Source organism: Populus euphratica, unplaced genomic scaffold (genome assembly GCF_000495115.2).
Source record: "Populus euphratica unplaced genomic scaffold, PopEup_1.0 scaffold381.1, whole genome shotgun sequence".
NCBI classification, from domain to species: domain Eukaryota; kingdom Viridiplantae; phylum Streptophyta; class Magnoliopsida; order Malpighiales; family Salicaceae; genus Populus; species Populus euphratica.
Window position 1 is genome coordinate 33,745 of NW_011500271.1, and position 16,909 is coordinate 50,653.

At 29.4% G+C, this 16,909-nt stretch overlaps 1 protein-coding gene across 1 annotated transcript; it reads right to left on the reverse strand.

Annotated features, from left to right (window-relative positions):
* Positions 1-4,824: 4,824 nt before the first annotated feature.
* LOC105112979 (protein ODORANT1-like) lies at positions 4,825-7,059 on the reverse strand. The gene is made up of 3 exons (XM_011008933.1): positions 6,793-7,059; positions 6,443-6,572; positions 4,825-5,750 (listed from the first exon to the last, which is right to left on the reverse strand). The coding sequence occupies exons 1-3, from the start codon at positions 6,923-6,925 to the stop codon at positions 5,054-5,056; spliced, it is 960 nt and encodes a 319-aa protein (XP_011007235.1). The 5' UTR covers positions 6,926-7,059; the 3' UTR covers positions 4,825-5,053.
* Between the last annotated feature and the right edge of the window lie 9,850 nt (positions 7,060-16,909).

Below are 16,909 nucleotides of genomic sequence, written 5' to 3' on the forward strand. Positions count from 1 at the left end.
GACCAAATTGCGGGGTCAATTTGTATAGTTGATATTGATTGCATTACCAAGTATTCAATAATGCATTTTTTTAGTTAAGGTCAAATATTGTGACAAAGTAGAATTTAGTTAAATAATTTGTTCACTAAGAAATATTTTAATTTGTTCAAGTAACCTTCATCAACCTTCATCGAAGCTTGATAAATTTCGATACTGTAATATATTAACTTTAATTCTAAAAAATTATTATTTAAATCTTTTAAATACGATCATTTATTTTAAATGAATTTATTTTTTGTGATATATACATGACATTTTAAGGGAATAAGAGCTCATTGTTGGAAAAATTAATTAGAAGCTATTAATAGAAAAATAATATAATAAAGTAGGATAAATAAAATTATATCAATAGAAAAATAGATCATAGATGTATTTCTTCTAAAAGTATTTCTTGATGCTTTAAAGGACTATATGCAAATATGTACTCGCAGTGCATGAATATATGTGAATACTCTTGAAAGTGAATTGTATTTGAAATCTTTTAAAACACTTTTTTATTATATATCTTCTCTCATGTAAATGTTCAAGAATGTTTATGCTTATATAAAATGACAATAAATAATAAATTAATTATTGAAATATAATTTATTTTTTAAAGAAACTTATGAGAGTTAGTAACAACCATGCAATGGCCGGTAATGATTTTAGTAAGTATAAATAATAGTGAAAATTTATTTAATATCACAATAACTAATTGTATTACTATTAATATAATTGTTCTTCCATTTAATAAACAGATAGAATATTAAAAGATAATCATCACAATATCTTACATGAAAAATAATAATAATTCTAATCAGCAAAATCTCAACCAGCTTAACCAGCTTGATACTAGTTTAGTGTTAGAGAAATCACATTGCACTACTTTTATTTCAATAAACTCATAAAAGCTAATAACTATTAGAGAATAATATAAATTGGGAACTCGCCTAATAATTTAAGTATTTAGATTGAAATAGTTTTTTGACATAGTATCAAAGCTTTCATGATTAAGTAGTTATAAGTTCAAATCACCGCCTCCATTTATCTTAATAAAAATCAAGCACAAAGTAATATAGGTTTATGCAAGTTTTAAGTCTAAAAAGCTTTTACTTGAGGGGGAGTGTTGGAGAATAATATAAAATATATTTTGAGACATCACCTAATACCTTAAAATTTTAGGTTAAGATGGTTTTTTGACAATAACAATAATATAATAACTAGTAATTGTTATATGAGTATTAATAGTAATTAAACTTACATATCACCATAATTTATTGTTTCAATATTATTGTAATTGTTAATCCATTTAATATAAAAAATAATTCATTTAAAACAAATTAAAAATAAAATACTATTTCTTATGATTAAAACATTATTTTTTATTTTTTTTGTATCTAATGATTGTTTATGCTTATATATTGAAAAAATAAAAAATAAATTATTTATTAAATTATATTTTTTGATTAAACTCACAATGGCTTGCAACGACTATACTAGTTGTTGTTACCAATTATACGGCCTAACATAAATAGAAAAAAAAAAAGAAAAGAGAAAAAAGAAAATACAAAAAATTGAAAAAATATTGGAAGAAAATCATAAAAGTATATTAGTAAGAAAAATATACTAGAACACTAAGAAAATGGGTGAAGACTAGTTGAAGAAGATCAAAATGTACAAGATTGAAAATTTTGATAGTGTATTTTCAATTGATAAAGACTCTATTGGCAAAGAAAAAATCAATTTGAGGAGGGAAATTAACAATTGGATGTTCAATAACTCAATTAGAATTTTTCAAGATTAATTAAATTTATTGAGGGGTTAATTGCAAGAAAAAAATTGATTTTTAAAGTCAATTTAGACTTTAAGTTGAAAAAATTAAAGTCTAGGAACCGAATTGTGATTTAAGAGATAATTTGATCAAATCAGATGCTTAATTGTATAAATATTGAAGTTTTACGGATAATTAAGGACTTAATGGAAGATATTTAAAACTAAGAATCAAACTGAAAAATACATAAGAATGTAGGGGCTAAAATCGACCAAATCAAGGTTTGAATTGAAAAAATTAAAAGTTTGTAGGTTAATTAAGGGTTGAAATACACAAATTTATAACCAATAACTAAAATAAAAATAGCGATCAACTTTGAGGTCGACAATTGAGTTTGACAAGGGTCAATTTGAAAGGTGATTATGGTGTAATTAAATAAAATTTAAAGAATAGAGACTCGATTAAAAGTTATCAATCTCAAATTAAAACCCTAAATAAGATGTCATTCGAACCTAATAAAAACAATGTGATTGACACATTGTTTGTCACCTAGGCATCTATGTTTCAACAGTTTTGATTGATTAAGTTGACAATATCAAATGAATGAATATGGCACTACTGAGTTCAAAATTGAGCAAGGTTGAATTCAAATAAAGGTGTTCATCCTCTTTACTAGCTTTTGGTGGTATCAAGTAATGATGATGTCATAATTACTCTAACAAAAGCCTAAAAATGGGTAACTTAGTCAACCTTAATAATGAAATTATTGTGTGAAAACTAATTTATTTTTGTGTATTCACACATAAAAGTTCTTTAATGGGTTCTTATCACGGGTTTATAATACTTTCCTGAATATTAAGAAGTCAAAAATAAATTTAATACCTCTTAAAACGCTATAAATATTATCGTTAAGATATATATATATATATAAACATGGGAGGAAAAAAAGATAAGAGAAAGAGAGAGAGAGAGAGAGATATCAATAAAAAATATATGTGTAGAGGTCCAAAAGTTTAAACAAAGATTTTTTTAAATTTTGCAGGTTTGTGAAAGACAAAATTTTTCAAAAAAAAACCAAGAGAATGTAGTTGTTCTAAGTATACCTTATTTAATCCAAAAGTAGGTCTTTTATAGCTTACTTTGTTGTTTTTATATATATTATGTTCTATATTTATGTTTATAAACATGAAAAAAAAGGTTTGAAATGCTTAACAAATGATGTTATATTCATCTCTTTGTTGATATTTTTTTTTTATTTAATGATTTTTTTTGAAGTCCTTTTATATTTTTGATATATTAAAGTTGGTGTTTAAACTTTATATATATATATATATAATGTCATTTTAGTTTTTATTTAGCTTAGGCTATGCATATTAAAGCAAAGGTTTTTATTTTAGATTTGTTTATACACAAAATGAGTTTAGAAAACCAGTTTTGAATTTATGTTATATGAACATATAGGATGTTTTAAGTTGATAATTTTTGGATTGATACCTCATACTTAATTTTGATGTTTTGATTATCTTTTGTTAGTTTTTTTTGGATTTAAACTTGTTATTGTATGATATTGTGACTTGTTGGGATAAAAGAAATACATATTTCAAAGGCCAAAAATATCTATTTTTAAGGTTTGACGTGATTGGGCATGTCTTGGTTTTTAAAATACTTTGACATGTTTTTAAAAATATATTTCATAGATTTTATAATAAGTTTGTAAACTTCCAAAGGAATTTAACCTATATTTTAAAAATACAAAAAAATTATTTTATCTATTTTAATATGCAAAATTATAAACTTAAAAGATGTATTTATGGTGTTAGATAAAAAAAACTACTTTATTTTATTTTTGTGTTGGCATTAAAATTACTAGATTTTAACCTGATAAAATAAAATAAAAATTACTAAGAAAAACTTTTATTAAACTCTAGATAAATCATCTATTAGAAGACATAACATTATAAATTTAAATATTATATTTAAATCGATTATTTTAACCTTTTTTTTCTTTTTTTCATATCATCTAAATTATTTAAATTTATTAACTCCAATCAAATCAATAATACTAGTCTCGAGTTGTTTTTTTTTTGTTTTAACAAAACACTTGTATTGCCTTGACTTCCCTTTGTGGTGTAAAAAATGGAGACACAGGAGGGAACACATTAAAGAGATATGGCATGCCAGCTTCCACCCTTTTAATGGCTGTAAATTTCAACAGGCATTCTTATTCTCCCATACACTTTTGTTCTTATACTCTTTTTCATATATAATTTCAAGGTGCTTAATCATTCTTTAAAAAAGAGGTTATAGAGATTTGGGGAAAAAAAAAAAAGTGTCACCATAATATATGCCAGGTGTGTATATCATGAAAAAAGACTTTAAAAAAGAGGTTATAGAGATTTGGGAAAAAAAAAAAAAACCCACCATCGACGTAACGTGTTCACCGTAGGAAACATCACTAGACTGGGTGTAATTGTTTCAGTATTATTGTATTAATTAACATCATAGCTGCACGTCCGTACTAGGATAATATTTGAAGTTGCTTGAGTGATTGTTTTTAAAAATATTATTTTATATAAAAATAATATTATTTTATTTTTTAAAATTTATTTCCAACACCAACATTTTAAAATAATATAAAAAATTAATTTAAACAAAAATTAATTAAAAAACATAACATGACCACAAAAATACACTAAGTGTCTAGAGCAACTAGCTTTTATTTTGTTTATTAAATGTTTTTTATTTTTAAAAATATTAAATTAATTTTTAATGTACTTTTAATGTCAAAAATAAAAAAAAAATATTTTACATATTTTCAATTCAAAGATATTTTTTTAAAAAAACTATATACCATATTATTAAATACACTAAAAAAAGATTATAGTAAAGAGGATAGACAAGCAAATTAACTAAAATATAAACAAAGGATTTTTTATTTTGTTTTGTGAAATTCTTTAATATAAATAAAGGAAAAATGAAGCCCACAGGACCACAATATACAAGACGAAAAGGGATGACAATCCCAAGTACACAAGTGGGAAAAAGAATGACAACCCAATATATTTCTTTCATAAATAAAAGTTCAATAATGATTATTATTATTTTCACTAAAATATTGTTTTAAAATAAAAAAGTAAACCTAACTCAAAGATTGGGTTTTGCCGGTTTCTTGAATTTTTTATTTTCTATCACAACTAATGACCAAATTACGAACAAGCCCCACATGATTTTTCTTTTTCTTTTTCTTTTTCTTTTTCCAAATGATCACAAGAGCCCATAAGTCCAATAATCTTGATCCAATGCCATTCTTGGGCACTGATTGAGAAAAGGATCAGACATGGTTGCTTGCTTCCTGTCACTGTCCACATCACTGATTAGCAAATCCCAACTACTCAAGTCATCATCCCACAAGCCAATGTCGACATTGTTGATAGGCCACTCAAAATCTGGCAATAGCAACTCATCAAGGATATTGTTTGAACCATACGAAGAAGAAGAAGATGATGACGACGATGACGATGATGATGAAGAGGTTGAGGTTGATGAAGGATAAGGTCCAGGGACAAACATTTCATGGGGTTCAATTAGTGGAACTTCATCTATGCAAAAACCATTCATTCGCTCCATTGTGTCATATGTGCTACCAATGTTATTCTCTTCATCTTGAGTTCTAGCTGATTTTAATGATGTCTCAGGTTCATTATTTTGGCCCAGTTCAGATATGTCATTGATGGAGCTAGACTGTCGTCCAGCTTGCTGCTCTAGTTCTTGTATACTATTCTGCACTTGAACATCTTGCTGTGGTGGTGGTGGTGGAGGAGGTGTTTCAACAGTAGAGAGTGGCTTGTGAGTGAGAGGATCAATTCCCATTTTCCTTAGCTTCTTCTTGATATGAGTATTCCAATGGTTCTTGATTTCATTATCAGTTCTTCCTGGTAGATGTGATGCAATCTTAGACCATCTGTTAAGCAGCAAAAAAACAAGTATTAGACTTAATCAAAACGATTAAATGAAGTTAGATCTAGAAAATTAAGAACAAAAGGTTCAAAAAAGGTGAAGTGTGGAAAATTAGTAGTAGTAAGCTCTATGATGATGATTAGGGACCACTTCAAAGCATAGTGATTTCTTATGGCCACCAAACACCAACTGTTAGTGGCCCATTTCAAAGAAGTAAGCGCGTAGCTTGAGTAATAATTACATAAGAACATCATGCTTCTTGAAATTTAGACCAATTTTTATAAAAAGTAGTAAAGTGAATAGTACTCGTGGCTGACAAAATCCCCATTAACAGCCTGCATATATAGTCTGACAATTCCGTGGATGCAAGTACTGCACTAAATAATGAAATGGAACAGAGTCCAAAATCTTGACAGTTTTGCAGTCCAAGAAGATCACTGCAAGTTGAATATTAATCCTGGCTTATGGGAATATTATTATTTGAAGTAAATAATGGGAAAATCTTCTTAGCTTGGAGTTGGTCCAAAGCTTTCATGGAAAGTATTGTTTTTAGACAAAACTTTACCAGAAAAAAGTAATTAAAAAAGCCTAATGCTGAAGAATGATCAAATTTAGCTTGAGCAGGAGATCAGATCAAGCTGAGGGAAAGAGGGATTGTAACTGAAGAGTTGCTGAAGACTGAAAGAGATAGACAACCTGTTGCCAAGTTGAGCATGAAGATCAATGACCATTTTCTCTTCATATTCTGATAAAAGACCTCTCTTCAAATCTGGCCTGAGATAGTTTGTCCATCTCAGCCTGCAACTCTTCCCACACCTTAACAATCCTGCAATGACAACAACGATATAGCGATGGTAAGTAAATGAAAAATCTTTTTAACCGTTCATTTTCCTTTCATTAAGGATAAAAAAGCCATCAAGATATAAGAGGTCTTTCAAAACTCAAGCTTAGGAACAGCTTAGGAAAGCCATCAAGATATAAAGGAGAAAAGAAGAGAGAGCAGCAAGAACTAAAGATATTCAAGTATAGGAATGATGGGGAGAGACCTGCAAGCTTAGGAACAGCTCTCCAGCAACATTGGCCATTAGCGAGGATGAAGTTAATGAGTTTCTTATCCTCATCAGCGGTCCAAGGGCCTTTCTTCAATCCAACTTTGTCACAACACGGTTGCCTTCCCATCTTTCACAAGATCACAAACACCAAAATGTAGAAAACTAATTTAAGATCTTAAAGACAGAAAGAAAAGCTGATAATGAGACTCTTCTTCCTCTTTGAAAGACAAGCAAATAGCAAGGCTATCATGGACACCACCTACTTATTTATATATAACTCAACCTACCCTACCCCAGATGGACTTCTGCAACATGGATTATTTTATTTTATTTTGACTTTAGAGGTTTTTTTTTTTTTCAATTTCATGTAATTAATGTAGTGCTACATTTTTTTTTTCTTCGGGTAGGATAGTGCACTCGAGTTGATGTTCAAGACAACACGTACGACACGTGCGATTGTCTTCGTCAGAAAGCTCTGCGTCATCAAACCTTTCTTTGCTTGAGGTTGAAGCGTTAGTAGGAAAAAAAACTTGCTACTCCACCCCACTCTCACACCTCCATGCCAAAAAGTAAATAGTGAAAAAAATCAACAAACTGTAATCCCTACAACAAACTGTAATCCCTACAGCATGTTATGAAAAACAGCTCAAATTAGATTTTAAATTAAATTACATGGATTTACCATATAAAAAGTTAATTTGAATTTTTTAAATTATTTTATAAAACAATATTGTTTTAACTTTTTATTTTGAAATAGTATTATTTTATATTAACCTGAATTAATTTTGATTAACATACTTAATTTGTGATCCAAATCTTTAGACCAAACTTTAAAATAACCACATTCATCGCGTGTTAATATTTTTTATTTAATTAGGTATATTAAGTTTGATATTTTTATAGAAACTTATTTTGTAATTTTTTATCTTCTTTTTTTTTAAATGCTTTTTTCTTTTTTCAATAGGTTTTTCTTAACACTAATCTACATCAAATATTTTTTTTATATATAATTTAATAGAAAGTTTGTACCTGAAATATCTTTGATTAATATACTCTAAACACAGAAAATAATTGAAAAGACACTTTGTACCTAAAATATCATTAATTAACATATTCTAAACCCTAATTTTTGTAATGCATTTCATACTCTAAACATCGGATTGAAAAATAAATTTCTGATTTTGTTTACAAGAAGCTATATTGAATCTAAGATCTCATGAATATTTTGAGATTTTGATTTTTTTCACCTAATTTATTTATATAGTCACCTCTTATGATTTTATATAGGTAATTAATGGCAAACCACATGGCTAAACAAAGAATGTTCAGAAACATGGAATTTGTTGCTTGGCTTTAATTTTTTGATTGAATTGTAGGATGCAGTTTGTGTGTCGGCTTCTGGAGGGGAGGAGCAGAAATACAATCGTTTCAGATTTTATTATACATAAATTCTTTTCTTGTGATCCTTTACGAGTTCTCCCCCATATTTTATTTGTTCTAAACTAGAAGATAAAGGGCGTAAAAAAGCATGCCACTGGTTGGCGTGATATAATATTTTGTTCTAAAAAAGAGTTGATTCTTCAAGATCTCAGAGGCAATTCAAGTTTGTCAACTCTTTACCTTGTGTGTGTTTTCTATGAAATAGATTTTAATGATTTAAGTGTTTCCTATAGTTTGGGAAGCTGTTGTTCAGATAGTTTTCTTGCATCCAGTTTCTAATTCAATGTACCTAATTTGATAAAATTCCTGGTATTGGTAGGTCATACTTATCTTTCTAAGTATTTCTTTTTCTAGTCTTTTCTTTTAAGGAATTTTCAACAAGTTTCTAATTTTGTTGGCCAATGCCACTAACTCCCTACCTTTGTGACATATATTATGTTCCCGATTGCTTTCTGTTAGCTTTATTACTTTATCCTAATAGACCCTCACTGAATTATTATCATTGTCTTTCATAGGTTTCATGTTGCTTATCAAAAAAATATAGTCACCTAATTGATAAGCTAAGTTTAATATTTTTTTTGTATATATAAAAATTAGCTAAGTTGATTATTCATTGCATATGATAAATATGAATAAACTATAGTTATTATAATCACCATTCTACAATTTGCTTAATAATTACCTTTTGTTTTTTTTAAATAACGCAATCCAAAGGACATTACATATTAGGCTGGAATAATTATAAAAACATTATGCTTATAGAAAAGAATATGATATTTATAATCTTGTAAAATAGTCTCAAGAATCTTATGTCTTAAGCAAATCTTAATCTAATCCTAGTTTTGCTCCTTACTAGATGGGCAAATAGCCCTATTTTTCTTTGTGAAAAATTATGATTTATTGAAGAAAAAAGCCTAGACTAACACAGGTTTATATCTAATATACAGTCAGATATATTTGGTGTCTCTTTGGTGTTCAACAACTTTAATTGAAATGAAATTATTGTGTATGACAAGAATAAAACTAATTGGCATAGATATTTTATTGTCTCGATTAACTTATGGTTTTTTTTAGATATTTTTTTTTTGCATAGCCATAGTTTTTATTTTTTGCTTTATACCATTCACAAATATCTTAATTGAGAATTAATTTTATAGTTTGATTAAAACTTATGGTTTTTTTTCATCTTTTTTTTTTTTTTGCATGATCATATTTTTTGTTTTGTAGTTCAAACCATTCACAAATATCTTGAGTGAGAATTGACTTTATAATTTGATTAAACTAGTTTAATAATGAACTCTCACAATGTTAGATAAACATCCTAATATTGATTTCATGCTTGATTTGCAAAAATTATTTTGAATTTTTATTTAACAAATGATTGGAAATAAATGAACTAAGATTGAGTTGGGTTAAAAAGGAACCCTTTCTATGTAAAAAAGAGGAAATAGGCACAAAAATCAATGAAAGAGATACGAAAAGGAGAGAAAAGAAAAATAGGTCCCTATAAACATGCTAAAGATTCATTGATTACACACATTGTCTTTATAGAAATCGCATTCCATCATAATTTCAATGACATTAAAAATTGAACTAATAAGGTGGAGAAAAGCCCCTACACACCGTTTAATTGTTGTAATTCCTTCCATATGTTAGCAAGTCTAAATTAAACAAGAAGGAGAGGAATGGTCTTTTTATTTTATAATAAATGAGAAGATTTTATTAATATTTACTAGTGTCATAAAGACAATGGCCAAACTAGCAAGTAAAAAAAGAACACAACTGTTTCATTTAAAAAGAAAAGGGAGACATACAAAAACATAGAATAAGCTATATACCATAAAACAAATAAGTGAACAATACTGAAATGCCTTACTAATTTGACCAAAGAGGGACCCCATCTGAACGCTTGTGTAAGTTCATTCCTATATAATGGTAGTTTTCTTTAATTGTTTCTAGCTAAAGTGTCAGGTGATAAAAAAAAAAAATTAATTCAAAGACAATATTATAATCAGTAGAATCTTCCAACAACACCATTTTGTTTCTAGCTAACCAAATACCTATAATATACCAAAGGCCAAACTAAAAATAATTTTGCTATCGAATTTTCCTTTAACCAAAGCTAACATGTATATATTGTTTAACTGAACTAGATAATAAAGTTGTTAAATCATTAGCCATTATTTCCACAAACAAATCCAAAGATCTATTCATGTTAGTATCTTAAGATAAAGTATTGTTCATTGCTAGCCTTGCAATACATTAGTGATAAATGATACTCACATCATCCAACTATGATTTCTTTATAATCGAAGATTTAACTTTTTCTTACAAGGAGTATGTAGATGATGGTAACTATTGAATTTCTGTAACTTTATTTTTTATATATAATTACAGGATTCTTTATTTATATAGAATGGTTTGTTTTTAATTTGCCATAGCTGTAGTTTCCATGTATGTTAAGTAGTTGTTGGTTTCTTTGAGATAGTTGTTGATTCCTTATTAATTTGTCAGTAATCTGCCATAAATATGGTTTTCATATATGATTGATTACCATTCTGAATATTAGTCGTTGAAGTAATTGTCCCTACAATCCTTGATATTAGTATGATAGGAGTTAATTAGTTACTGACAAGAATAAAGGTGATGTGCTATTATTACTACTATATCTTGTTGTTGTGTTGATGTTGTCTTCTATTGCTATTTTTTATTAATGTTGTATATGTGTTACAGAACTGTATGAGGATGAAGGAGAATTGATGTTGTTACTTGCAGTCATTGTTGTATGATTGTTAACACCCTTTCTCAAACATTGTCGAGGATAGAGGCAAAGTTTCCCTAAAAACGAAGAAGAGTAGCTTTGGATATCGGCCTAGTAAACAAATTAGTAATCTAATTAGAAGTAGGAATATGATGTGTAATAAGTTTTTCAAGAGCTGCATGTTCGCATAGAAAATGATAATCAATTTGAATATGTTTGCTTCGGGCATGAAAGGCAGGAATGACCATTATATGAAGAGCATTAAGATTATCATAATAGAGCACATATGGAGATATAATTAGAATGTGCAAATTGTGAAGGATATAGGTCAACCATATAAGTTCTGTGGTAGTGTTGGTCATAGCACGATATTCAACTTCAGTGCTAGAATATGAAATGGTATGTTGTTTCTTGGCATACTAGGAGATGAGATTACGTCCAAGGAAGACACAGTAGTTAGTGGTAGAACGTCATATGGTAGGACATCCAACCCAATCAACATTTGAAAAGGTAGAAAAATAAAGCTTAGTATTAGAAATAAAATGTTAACCATTATTAATAGTGCATTTAACATATCGTAAGATATAGCGTGACCATTGTTAAATGAACAATTGTAAGAGCATGGATGAATTAAGAGACATAGTTAACATTAAAAAAGAGGTCTAGTCAAATGACTATAAGATACTGTAGAGAGCCAACAAACCCGTGAAAAAAGCTAACATCTTATAGAATAGGTGCAATTGATGAAGTTTTAGTTTGTGCTTCAAGTGATTATTCATCGATTTATAGTCAAACATATCAACACATTCTAGAATTGTAAAGGTATAATGTGATTGTGATAAGTGAAGTCCATTAGTCGTCGATGAAATTTTTATGTTAAGAAAATGATGAGTAGGTTCTAAGTTCTTCATAACAAATTCTTGACCGAGAAGAGTAATGAAGCCTGCAACAAGTGTATCTATAGTTCCTATAAAAAATATATCATCAACATAAAGTATGAGAACGAGAGCCATAATCAGAATGAAAAACAAACAAACAAGAGTTTGCTAAACTGCAATGGAAATTACACTTAAAAAGAAAGGCACTGAAACGATCAAACCAAGCACAAGATGCTTGTTTCAGTCCATAGAGCACACATTAGAGTTTGCAAACATATTATAGAAGAAAAGGATATGTCATTCTTGGTGGTTGTTCTATATAGATGTTTTTAAAAATTAAACCATGCAAAAATATATTTTTCACATCAAGCTACTATAGGGGCTAATGATGAACAAGAGTTATAATGATAATTAATTGAATGGTTCCTAGCTTGACAACTAGAGAGAATATTTCAATGTAATCTAGTCTATCAATATATGGTAACCTTTGGCAACAACACAGGCTTTAAAGCGGTCCAAGTTTCCATCATATTTGAGTTTGGTTTTAAACACCCACTTGGAACCTATGATATGTATATTAATGGGGTAATGTACCAATCACCATGTTTGATTTTTATGTAGGAATGCTCTTTATATATAAAGAGTAACTATTGCCTTTATGTAACTTTATTTATTTCTATGATTACAGGATTCCTTATTTATATAGATTGATTTGTTCATGATCTACTACATCTATAGTTTCCATGTATGATAAGTAGTTGTTAGTTTCTTTGACATAGTTATTGATTCCTTATTTATTTGTCTTTGATCTGCCATAATTATGGCTTCCATATATGATTGATTACCATTCTGAATAGTAATTATTAGAGTAATTTGTCCCTACAATCCTGGATGTTGGTATGATTAAAGTTAATTAAGATTGGTTGCTAACAAGGATAGATGTGTTGTGTTGTTGTTGCTACTGTCTCCTACTATTATGTTGCTACTGTCTTATGTTGTTGTTATAAAGGTGTTATGGAGTTGTATGAGGATGAAGGATAAATAATGTTGTTGCGTGTTGTAGTTATTGTATGATTGTTCATACTTCAGAAATGTAGTTGCCATCAATACTCTTTAAATCATAGCAAATGACATTTCTTTATGTTGTTAAGATATTAAAAATATAGTGTTTATTCCATGTTGCTAAATGTAACCTTAAAACATTAACCCATATAAATCAATCAAGGCCTTGTTTGCTTATATTTATGGCTTGATTTCAGCAAAAAAAAAAATCCTCATTTAAAGATCTGACTCAAGTGCTTTAATTATAGAATCATGAGTATTAAATGTTAGAGTTGTTTAAAAAAATCCCAATAATCTAAATCCAACTAGACCAAATCCATCTTTGTATTAAGGGTAGTATAGTCAACATTAAAGGAAATAACATACAAGTCTTCTCTACAACCATTTAACATGGTCATCCTTTTCCATACACTACAATTCATGTCTTGTAGGTTTCTCATAATCTTGTATTCTGACAACATCTGTATAAGTCTTATTATCTATAAAATGCATCAATGTTTGTTTTGTTTTATGTAACCATGTTTCATGACCTTTGTCAATGCAAGCCTCGGAATGTTATGAGTAGGTTTGATGAATGGTCTAGTATATGCAATGCATGTGAAATACCCTTCTCTTCCCTCCATGTTTAATTGAGTCTTTGAATTTATAATAACTTTTCAGTTGAGTCATAATTTTCATTCTATCTAAGCCTAATTTTTTTTCTTTCAATTTAGTCTATTTTTTTTTAATAATTCTTCAATTAAATCTAAAATCTTGTCCAACTAGAGCCAATCTTGTCCAACTAGAGCCAACTAAAGCCCTCCATGAGAGAGATGAAGGAGAATGGAAAACAAAGAGATAGTTGGTCAACCGAGTTAGCATATTTTAACCATGCTTATGACCTGGGTCATAAATTAACAGTTAGCTTAGGTTGATCGATGTCAATCTAATATGTCGCTAGCTCAATATTATAAAAAAAAAAATATCACCCTAAAACTAATTGATTTTAGTATTAATTAAATAGGGAATCACTTTATATATATATATATATATCAACCTTGATATGCTTAAAGTATATCTAATTGATTTTAGTATTAATTAAATAGGAAATCACTTTATATATATATATCAACTTTGATATGCTCAAAGTATGTCCATTAAAAAAATACAAATTCTTAAATTATTAATAAACAAGTAGCTGTATATTTTTATTTAAAATGAAGTTTATTTTAGGTTTTATGACCTGAAACCGACATGTTGGATCTTGAGAGAAGCTTATCCACACTAAATGTACACTTTCAAGAAAAACCTTAAAACAGTACATTGATGAATATATATTGATAGACATGAATTTAAGCTCTAGGACATCAGATAGCCTTCATGAATATCTCCTCACGTAATAGTTCCCATGATGATTGTCATGGAATTAAGATAAACGTGGTCTCTGAAAGTAGCAGTCGCAGAACTTGCATTTCAAAACCTTCTCTCTCGTACCTTATGAGTTAAAGTACGTTTGGTGCATAAAGTCTCATATCTCCTAGGAATCAAGAACTTAATGAGACAAAATCGTGAAGCAAACTGACCAACGATACCTTGCGGGGCACAAATCAGCTCCAAAGCCAACATCGCCTCGGCCTAAGTCCCACGCAAGCTAATGCATGGACTCGTGCACCGAAAGTTTGAATATTGTGCATTAATGTATTTATCCGCGTTTGAATTTTCCAAAGAAATCCTAACTACTTGAAGTTGATTTCAGGGAAATAGTCCATGCATCCCTTCACTAGTTAATATTTTTTTCGGGGAAAATTATTTGATACAAATATTCAAGTCTCCCTTCCCCCATTAACAACTCCCGGTGAAAAGTAAGTGAAAGATACATCTATTTGGTAGCATTTAGGTGGATAATTGTACTTGTAATTTTAATATCATTTCTCTAATAAAGTCTTTGCTAACCCAGCAAAAAGCAAAAGTTCACACCGGCCAATATTACTTCATGGTTACCTACCCAATTTTTTATTGTATTTTTATTTTTATTTTTATTTTTTTGAGATAAATCAACAATAGTAAAAACAATAAAAAAAAATATGTTATTGACATATTTGTATTGTTTTTAGTGTTTTTTTCCAAAGAATTTAAAATTAAAAAGAAAAAAAAAATTAGTTCCTCAAAAGTAGTCTTTACCTAATTACCTAAGAAATGAACAATATGAGTTCCCAACAGTCATTAATTCAATCATGGTCAAATAATATAGTTTCTTTGAAGTATTTACGTAACTTTAAAAAAGTATAGAAATCCACACCGGCCTATATAAATATTTCAAACCTACCATGTTCACACAAGGTCAAGTTGTTTTGAATTTGATCACATGGTCTTCAGTACTGCATGCTACCCCAGGTATAACTGCTAGCACATTGTTCATTATATATAACATTTGATTTGATGTGGCCTATTTATTCTATAATTAAGTTCCCATTTGTTCAAGTGAACATATACAATTAGAAATCTCTATGATCGGTCTTGCAAAAATTTATGAACTTTGAATTCAATTTTTTTTTTTTTTTGTATTCTTTGGATAACGGGAGATGGGCTTCCTCGTAGTTTCTTTGTTTGTTTTTCAAGGAAAGGATCACAGGGCAAACACCTATCTCTATAAAGAAACACGTGAGCTGTTTTAGGATAGCCCTAGCTTGCATGCGAATGTAACATCGCCGAAGACTTTTTCTTTCTCCTTCCCTGATCGAGCAAGCAATATATTGACAATGGAAGCCAGAAGTTAATCAAGATAGTGAGATATCAAGTGGGAATACATAGAATATAACAAAGTGTAAACAAACCACGACCTGATTTTTGCCCATTACTGGTTGACAATGGCAGGTCCATGTACTTTCGGGTTTGAGTCGCTGTATTTCTTGGAGCAGAAAACTCAAGTGGAGAATTTATCTTACAAATGTTGTTCGTCATTAAACCATCAAAGTCGTGAAAGGCATTTGGCATTATCCTAACTAAGCAATCTTATACAAATTTCATATTCACACCTCGGGACTTGAAAGAAGGGCATAAAGATTCGACAAGGACTTCAAGATCAACTCGGAGGATCTTGGACTTTAATGTAATCAAGTTTTGTGTTCAGGTAAATTTTTTAATTGGTCATCATTAATTTAAATATTCATATTGATTAACTAAGATTTATTAATATTTTTTTAAAAAAATATTTATTTTTTACTCAAGCTAATAATAAACTTAAAAAATATAATTTATTTTAATCATGGTCAAGGATTCAATTATTTGACCCATTTCAAGCACCTCTCTAAGCTTGAATGTGATACTCAAGCCTACGTGCTAGGCAAGTACCAAGGTATTGGGGTCATGTATAACTCTTTTTGGATTTTGGCAACACACCTAAGCTTGGAAGTTTGGCGTATGCCCGGCACTTCATAGGCTTGAACATCACTCCAAAGTCCAGGTATTGGGCCTTTCCTCAGCACCCTTGAGCCTAGATGTCAAGTCTATATTTAGCGTATATTGAATTTGGACAGCATACCCGAGCTAGGTACTAGGTTGATGCCCAACGCCTGTTAGGCTGGGGGCCTTTCCTCAGCACCCTTGAGCCTAGGTGTCAAGCCTATATTTAGCGTATATTGAACTTGGACAGCATACCCGAGCTAGGTGCTAGGTTGATGCCCAACACCTGTTAGGCTTGGGTGATATATCCAAGCCTAGGTGTTGGGCATATTCCTAGCACCTCTTAGGCTCGAGCAACATGCTCGAGTCAAGGTGATGGGCCCATAGCCAGTGTTTTTGGGCTTGGGTATCATGCTCGAGCCTAGATGCTAGGCATGTGTCCAACATCTTGTAAGTCCTGGCTTTAAGTTTGAGCACGATAACATAATTAAATGTTCAATGAGCATTCTGAGGTGCATCACTTTTTTCCCTCATTAGTTGTTATGCTAGTGATATTTATCTCTCATTGATGTATATATAAGGGATATTT